Source organism: Octopus bimaculoides, chromosome 24 (assembly GCF_001194135.2).
Source record: "Octopus bimaculoides isolate UCB-OBI-ISO-001 chromosome 24, ASM119413v2, whole genome shotgun sequence".
Classification (NCBI taxonomy): Eukaryota; Metazoa; Mollusca; class Cephalopoda; order Octopoda; family Octopodidae; genus Octopus; species Octopus bimaculoides.
Genome location: NC_069004.1, coordinates 17,154,477 through 17,163,876, shown reverse-complemented (window position 1 = coordinate 17,163,876; position 9,400 = coordinate 17,154,477). Strand labels below are relative to the sequence as shown.

General features: G+C 37.6%; 1 protein-coding gene across 1 annotated transcript in view; it reads right to left on the bottom strand.

The window, feature by feature from the left end:
• Window positions 1–9,400, bottom strand: part of LOC106879132 (inhibitor of Bruton tyrosine kinase) — a 74,643-nt gene that overhangs the window by 27,889 nt on the left and 37,354 nt on the right. The window contains exons 12-15 of the mRNA XM_052976525.1: window positions 8,379–8,388; window positions 6,558–6,907; window positions 3,534–3,629; window positions 94–217 (exon numbers count right to left, since the gene is read on the bottom strand). Coding sequence (XP_052832485.1) covers window positions 94–217; window positions 3,534–3,629; window positions 6,558–6,907; window positions 8,379–8,388 — 580 coding nt within the window. The remainder of the gene's footprint in view (window positions 1–93; window positions 218–3,533; window positions 3,630–6,557; window positions 6,908–8,378; window positions 8,389–9,400) is intronic.

The window sequence follows — 9,400 nt, the reverse complement described above, 5'->3', positions numbered from 1 at the left end:
GCACGCGTGTATGTGTGTGCATGTGCGTGTGTGTGTACATGTGCATGTGTGTGTGTGTGTGTGTGTGCAAGTAATAAATGTTTAATGACTTACCTCTCTCCAAACACAAGAGAACATACTTCTGAAATATTCTGATCGAGCGATAAGGACACACTTGTGACATTTGAACTGATCCTTACTGTCACTGCACTTGATTGTCACATCTGACAAAGCTGAGCTGGCCAGGGAGAGAGAGAGAGAAAGAATATGAGTGAGAGACAGAGAATGCAAGAGAGAAAGATATGAGAATGACATTTTATATTCTTTCCCTAAGTTTTTCAGAGTAAAAATAGCAAATTGTTTTAATCAAACAGAAGCTAACTATGAACAGTAATTTATTCGTGCGGGTGACAGGTAAAAGCACCCACTACACTCTCTGAGTGGTTGGCGTTAGGAAGGGCATCCAGCTGTAGAAACTCTGCCAAATTGGATTGGAGCCTGGTGTTGCCATCCGGTTTCACCAGTCCTCAGTCAAATCGTCCAACCCATGCTAGCATGGAAAGCGGACGTTAAACGACGACGACGACGATGTACTTATATCATCTCACCAAGTTTGTGCAACTTATAGATATTCACAAAGACAATATAGTCCCCTGTGTTAAATTTTTATGGAAATGTAAAAAGTTGATAGTTGCCATAGAGACATTAGTCTCTCTCTCTATCACCTTTCAACATAATTATATATGAAGGAACAGTAGAACGATTAATAATGTAATAAAAATAAGCTTTATTTTTGGTGATGCTTGGTTTTACAAATCCTGTCATTCAGTTTAGCAGCCACTGATTAAGTTGTAATTGGTATTGGAAGGTTAAGAGCTTCCTTGATGCATGCCAGAGGAGCTAATAGCTATCATATCGATAGCATCATGGTGAAGAGTGCTTCGATGAGGAGCGAGGTGTTGTCATGTCGAAGGTGTTGCGCCCAAGAGGCTTACAAAGTGAAACAAACTCTTTAAGTACTAGTTTTACTACGCATGCGCACTCAAGGGGCTTCTGGAAAGGCAAGTCCCTTGCGCATGTGCAGATAGTACTTCCTCAATGGCAGCTATATACAATTTTTTTAATGGAATTTAATGTTTCTACGATTGGATGCCTGTGAGATTCTTTTGGTGTAGTAAATTGATTTTGTTCAGAAAAAAATCTTTACATCTGATGGATCACAAACCCTACGGAGAACAACAGGCAATTGACCATGTGTGCAGATAGTAGTATAATTGTAAAGAGAATAACTTATTTAAATTTAAGAGAGAAAAATGAGTATTTATTCCTAAGTTTTCTTAAGAGAAATTTAAAGAATGTAGATTCATCATTTTCTTTCAGAGTGGGGTGTACTTGGTAAGAGATTGTGGTGAAAACACAGTGACAGACAGACAGATAAATAGACAGCATTTCTTATTGTGAAAAAAGTAACTTATTAAAATTTAACAGAGAAAAACAAACATTTATTGGTAAGAATTAAAAAATTTTAAAGAGAATGTGAAATAAATCTTTTGGGGAATATTGGCTCTCGAAGCACATCACAAAAAGCTATAAATAACTGCATGTGTATATTGGGTTGAAAAACCCTTTGGGAAAGAGAAAGTCAAAGCTTGCCTACAACTTTCTCTGTCCAAAAGGGATTTTCAACCCCAAATTTACTTGCTACTAATTATAGCTTTATGCAATGTTCCTCAAGAGCCAATGTTTCAAAATAGAATTATTTATTAGCTGGTTTTATTAAGTTTTCTCTCCAGTTTGTAATAAACTTACTTCTTTTAAAAGAAGAAATTTATCATTTTCAGAGGTGGTAGCTTAATGCCTGCAAAAAAATATATATGTATGTCTATGTACATCCAGACAGATAATACTCTTGTCATTTATATATATATATATATATATATATATATACACACACACACCTGTGTGTATGTCTGTATATATTTAAGTATACAGATAAATAGACAAATAGATAGAGAGAGAGAGGGAGAGAGGAGAGAGAGATGGACAGAATAGAGATTCATATTTTTGTTCTGTCTTTAATGATAGTGTTGAGAAATATATTTGTCTGTATGTACATTCATGATGATGGCCATCCACTTGTGACCTACGAAGACCATTGCTGACCTTCAGGAACATTGTGTGCTCTAGGACTAACTTAAATTTTGTATTTGCGGCTCAGTTGGTGGCTAATGAGCCCTGCTCTTGACAAGCATACACGACTGCAAACATTGCAAACCAAGCTTTCCCCATTCACTATACGAGCTGTGCACTTTCAAGCAGCACACTTAAGTTATTCATGTTGAATACGTGCTCTCTCAAATGTGTTGACCCCCTCCTTTACCTGCTTCCTCCATCTGTGGCAATGCCAGGCATTGCTCTCCCAGTCAGTCTCCTGCATATCACAGGCCTTGAATGAGGACCTAACACAGTCCTTAATTCACAAGTTCTCCATATAGCATCTGCTTAGGGATTCTGCTATCCTTCATTCTAATAAGATATCCAGTCCAACGTAACCGTTGCTTGTGCACCATCGCCTCAATACTCAAGATATCAGCTGTCCTCAGGACCTGTGTGTCTAGAATTTTTAAGGTCCAGCCAACATTCACAATGTGTCTGAGACATCTCTGATGAAAGCGTTCAAGGACCCTTACATGATGTTTGCAAAGGGTCCATGCCTCACATAAGTAAAGGAGCAATGTGAGTACACATGCATGGTACACAGCAATTTTTGTTTGCTTTGAGATGCCATGCTAGGACCAGACACGAGACTAAAGAGACTGGAAGGAATCAGTTGTTCTCTGCAGCCTGTCTGTATATACGTTCATACATACAAACAGACAAAGGGACAAATGATTACTAAAGGAAGCAGGAACTTATATAATGAAAATCTATTGGAGCTTGGCATATCATCAGCGATGTTTCTACTCACTAAAAATACAATGTCTGACTCATTTTAATCCTGTCAAAGATTTTTCTGAAAATGTGTTTAACATACAAGTATTGTATCTGATTCAAATATTTTATTTCAAAGAAAAATCATGCCACCACCCATCATTATACACTCAGTACTCTCTACAGTACCCCCTTGACATTTGTTATCTTGCTGGGAGCTCAAAATACTCCCAAGGGGGCGCTAATAGAGAGTGACATAATACAGTATTTGCATAAAATTGCATGGGTCCAAAATAGCCATGCCTAGCTCTGCTGCTATGTAGCTCTTTGTTGTAAATCACTGATAAATCTCATCACATGGCATAAACATTTTCTCTGTATTATTTTGGTTCCACTTCACTGATTGAAAATATGATAGTGTCATTACAAAGGTGGAGAGTTATTCTGTTACAGAAAAGTTGCATTCTAATTGTTTTGGAACAGTACAGTATAAAGCAGTATAGGAGAGTACAGCAGAGAATTGTAATGTATAATATAGCTTTTAGACTTAGAAGAAATTTGAAGTAGAAATTTATTATATGATATTTGAGCAGAGGCTGGGTATATCAATATTAAATACTTACAAAGCTGATCGATCAAATTTTGGTTCACTGAATGAAAGCCTTCTCACTTTCTTCTTGAAGTAAACTTTGTTCTCATACAGACACACATTATCTAACCTTCAAAAGACAAAAAAAAAAAAAAAAAAAAAAAAAAATCAAAACTGAACCATTGTTTCATACATTATTAATATTAGGAATGCGGTGAGCTGGCAGAAACGTTAGCCCGTCGGGTGAAATGCTTAGCAGTATATTGTCTGTCTTTATGTTCTGGGTTCAAATTCCGCTGAGGTCAACTTTGCCTTTCAACCTTCTGGGGTCGATAAATTCAGTACCAGTTGCATACTGGGGTCGATCTAATCGACAGGCCCCCTCCCCCAAAATTTCAGGCCTTGTGCCAAGAGTAGAAAAGATTAATAATATAAGGGAACAAGAATTATTTATCTTGTATCGTTCTTGTTGTTGACACTAGAGTTGTTGTTAATGTGAGAGTGAGAAAGGCATTGTTGAACTATCATTATCATCATCATCATCATAGCCCAGTCTGCAATGCAAACATTATTCCCGAAGCCTGATTCCATGTACACCATTGCCACCAATTCTAGCTGTGTAGGGTTACAAACAGAATATATAAAATATAAAAGCAACAGACAGAAAGGATGGTATACTATTTCACATATAATTTGGATGAGCCAACAAAGAGAACCTTATGTATCTGCTTCAGCTGCATGAAATAGTAAACAAATGTCCATAAAATCTTACCCTACTATCTTATAAAAGGAAGCACATCTTGAATAATGATGTCCTTATTAAATATACCTAAAGTAAAAAAAATATAAAAATCACAATAGGATGGCTACTGCTGGAATGGCTTCCATCTGAGTCTGCTTGATCAAATTTTGATCTGGGGCTAAACTACTACTACTGGTGGCGCCGCCACCACCACCACTACTACTACAGTAAAAAGGCTTTGACAGAATCGAGAGAATGGCAGTCAAGCTGTTTTGGTGGAAATTAATCACTTTCATTTATGCTCTGAGTTCAATTCCTGCCAAGATTAGCTTTTCTTTTCATCCTTCCAGAGTCAATGACATAAAGTGCCAATCAAGTAATGTGGAGAATTAATGGTGAGGACTGATTTAATTGACTACATCTTGTCTAACCATTCAGAAATTCCTGGTGTTGGATCATCATCATCATCATCATCATTGCTGCCGCTGCTGTTACAGCCACCACCACTGCCACCACCATCATCAACATCATTATTATCTTAATGTCCACTTTCCATGCTTGCATGAGTCAGAATTTATTTGAAGCAGATTTTCTGTGATTGGATGCCCTTCCTGTCACCAACCTTCATCTGTTTCCAAGCAATGTAATATTTCCCCCATGGTCAGACATGGTCTCACAGAATATTGGAAATGACTGTCACAGCTTGTATGATAGTGATGATCATTTACAAACTGCAAGGAGACACACACACACACACACACACAAATTCCAGGTATGGAAGCTAGTCTTGGAATGAAAGGGCCTTAAAGTTAAACTAGCAAAGATCAAAGTTGTAGTTATCAAGAAAACAGATAAGACTCTTTCCGTCAGTTAAATGGCCCTGCTCAATAGATAGGAAAGGTGTTGGAAGAAATTCCACTCAATGCACCCAACGCAAGCTATGGACACATAAAAGGTGGAGTGGAATCACAGGTAGGTTAACAAAGAAAGTAGTCTTTGTATGTGGCAGATGCACAGGAATAATGAACACTATAGACACATGAGGATTAGATTTTCTCCAATGCCCAGGAGGTTCACTAGAGGTTGAACATAGTTTCTGTTACTAGGTGAGCAAATTAGCAGTGGAGGAGGATGTTTTGAAAGTATAGTTGCTAGAATAAGAATAGAGAAAGTGCAGAGAACCTCAGTTGGCAACAAAAGCAGATTGTATAATGCTTGTGTATGAATGGTTATGCTGTATGGTAGTAAGGTGTGGGTCCTGAATGTGAAGACTGGCAAAGAATGAAGCTAGTATGCTGCAACAAGTGTGCAACATCAGTATGCATGTACAACAAAGTGCAAATGTGTTGCAAGAAAAGTTAGGCTAAGAGGAATCAGGTGTAGTAGACAAGAGGGAAGACTATGATGGTTTGGTCATGTGATGCATATGGATGAGGACAACTGTATAAAGAAGTGCTGATTGCTTAAAGTAGATGGAACCTGTGGAAGAGGGAGACCCAGGACGACAGGGATGAAGGAGTGAAAGCTGATCACAAGATGTTGAACCTCACAGAAGAGGAGACAAGAGATCGAGATTTCTGACAATATGAAATTCTTGAGAAGACCCAACCACCACAGTGAAACTGAGTTCTAGAAGTGCAGAATATTATGTCCTTTCCACCCACACATTACATTAATTCACGCCACCCAATGAGACAAACTATATCTCATCATTTACTGTTCCTGCAGCTTTGTCACTTCCCTCTTTTTTCCTCCCCTGCCACTCCCTGTACACCCATGTTCACTACTCATTGCATTCCCCTTCCTCTCCCTTCTATCTACTACTCTCCTTGCGTGAACTCCCTGCTCATTAACCCTGTCCAATCCCCTCTACCTCTACACTTATATTCACCTTCCTGTACCTTGAAGGTATGCCCTGGTACGCTTTCACCTCTATCTTCTCTCTCTCTCTCTCTCACCCCTCTGACTGTGATAGCCATATATCTCCTCTACAGCAAGACATTTGTTTCTGTCCTTGTATCATTGTTTAATTTCTCATCACCTCCTTCAATATTACTCCCCATCTCAGTTGATGGGTCTTTGTCTTGCAAATTATTAGGTGACCTCGCCAGCATTGGTATCATATAAAAAGCACCCAGTACACTCTGTAAAAATGGTTGGCACTAGGAAGAGCATCCAGCCATAGAAACCATACCAAAGCAGCGAGCATTAATTGTCTTTACACATTGACTTTGAAGAGATAATTTTAAAATGAACAGAAATTCAAAAATAAAAACAAAATTGAAGTAAAATTAAAACACAAATTACTTAACAAACCTTTGAACGAGTTCATTAAGTTCAAGCTTTTTTGCCAATTGCACAAGGAGTGCAATAGGATCAGTGGATTCAGTTTGTATCATTTGATTGTCTCTACAGAACCGACACTGGCTCACATGTATGTCAGGCTCCACACTCCAAATAAACTGCTTGCCAACGGTTAACAAATCACAGGTATTTGTATAAATGAACTGCAAGATTTGGTTGATGAGGTCAGGATGAATGTAAGGAATCAATATCAATTGAACATCATCTATATGTTTTGGAGAATTGATCAGTATTAAGGCTTGGAAGTACTTTGAGTTGTGTACTAAAATGTAACGGTGAGCAAACCAGGATTTGCATCCTGACTGGAAAAGAAAAAGAAAGAGAAAGTAAATAAATACAAATGTATGTTTGTAGATTACTAGTTGTTATTTTTTGAGTCAAATTCATATACCTGCTTCATACCAGGTGCTAATAAGACCACAAAAAACTGCAAAATGAAAGGTGTTCAAAAGAATAATTGTACTGTATTGTCCATCACACAGGTTAACAAGGGACACATTCAGGTTTTAGGCAAAATGGTCTGTTTGAAAAATATATTTCAGTGTCCACCCAAAGCCAAAACAACCAGCAATAAGCCTGCAGCTTCTTCTGGAGGGCATTGGGTGGAAGCACAAAGGATGGGTATCCCCTGTAGTGGATCCAGGAGGGGCAACCATTAATGGTTGGGAATTGGGAAGTTACAACCCTTACAGATAAAGAGCAGGAGCTAATGGAGGAAACCAAATAGCTAGATACAGTCAGTGGCTCCTCTACAAGGTGCTGGGACTCTTGTACCATAAACTTAGATGAAGGATGGAAACTTCCCCATTCAAGTGTGATGCCAACCCTAACCCTAACCCTAACCCTAACCCTAACCCTGCACAGGTGAGAGTGGGGATATTTACAAGCCCCCACCTTGCTGGCTATCAAGTTGTGTTATATGTTTGAATCTTTAACTACAATATAATGGTGAGTTGACCACATGATATATCACCACTATCATCATTATGAATGTCAGTTTTCCATGGTGGCATGGGTTGGATGGTTTGATAGGAACCAATGAGCCAGAGGACAGGAAATAGAAAGTATATAAAAAACAAACATTGATGCCATGAGGCATAGAGAAGAAGCGGTTGAGGTGTTTGTTTCACAACCACATGGTTCTAGGCTTGATCCCACAGCACACTACCTCGAGTAGTATCTTCAAACATAAACTTGCTTTGACCAATGACATGAGTAAAATTTGGTAGATGAAAATAGTGCAGAAGACTGTTGTTGTTGTTATTGTCATCGCTATCATTATCATTGTTTTAATGTATACTTTCCATGCTTGTATGGGTCATATGAGACTATGTTGAAGTAGATATTTTTCTATGGCTGGCTGCCCTTCCTGATGCTAAGCTTCATCTGTTTCCATGCAAGATAATAATGCACCAGGCTGTTGAACAACAAACAGCCCACACATGCTTTTGTGATGGACTACAAACAAAGGGTACCAACTGTATGAATTGTGAGGTCTTTGTTTAAAATCAGTACATATATGTGAACACGAGGAAAAGTGTAAACTGACTAACACAAACAAATGTGTGTATATATATATATATATATATAACAATAGTAATTTTTTATAAGCTTAAAGCTGATAGTGATCACCATGCAAATGACTAACGAAAATAGTCTAATAATGGGGCATATAAACAGAAAAAATTAGGCTTTCCTGTACGTATGGGACTTGAACCCACATCCCTTTGTTAAAGCGACTAAGTGTGTTACCGATTACACCAGCGAACCAGCCTGTTTCTTTCTGACAAATTTAAGAACTAAATTAGTTCATAGTTGTTTTTGTAAACAAACTTTATATGTTTTCGGTGCAAATGGTTTTGTTAAGCAGTGTCAAGTTTTACAATTCCGTAAATAATAATGTTAACAAGGAATGCAGATTCTGTCGAGGGCTTATAAGCCCCATTATTAGACTATTTTCCTTAGTCATTTGCATTATTATTATTTACAGAATTGTAAAACTTGACACCGCTTATCAAAACCATTCGTACTGGCTGCTATTTTCAGCATGGTGGTATCTCTTAGATACCCTAAATTATAATTTTATATATGTATGTATATATGTATATATATATATATATATATTTAAGGTGGTGCTCCAGCATAGCTGCAGTCACACAACTGAAACAAGTAAAAGAATATATATCTACATATATATATATCTATATCTAAATCTATATCTATATATATATATATATATATATATATATATATAGAGGCAAATCAAAAATGAAAATAAAAACAAAAACAACAGAAGTCAAAAGGTCATACATGTGGAATGTATTAACGTGACACTCAGTATAAGATGAAAAAAAGAGAGGGTGTATAATGTTTTGAGCATCAGAAAAAGGAGAGAGGAAAGGTCCAGAGAGAAGGAAAAAGTCCAAGAAAAGGACATGTGTGGTTACATGGCTGAAGTGACCAGAAGTGGAGAGAGATACAGAGAAAGTGGTGTTTTTAAGGTAGGAGAGTGTGAAAATGACCAGTGTGTGTATGTGGTAGAATCTGTGTGCCTTTGTGTTTATGTGAGTGATGTTTGTATAAGGGAGTGGCCTGGCTAGGTTAGCAGTTGCAGTTAGATTTGATGGTCACGCAAGGTGACAAGTGTGTGAGTGCGTTGGTATTGCTGTGTGCATATGTATGAGCGTGTGTCTGCATGTATACACACACACACACACACACATATATAAATAGGTCTGTCTATCTATCTATCTATCTATCTATCTATCTATCTCTCTCTCTATATATATATATAA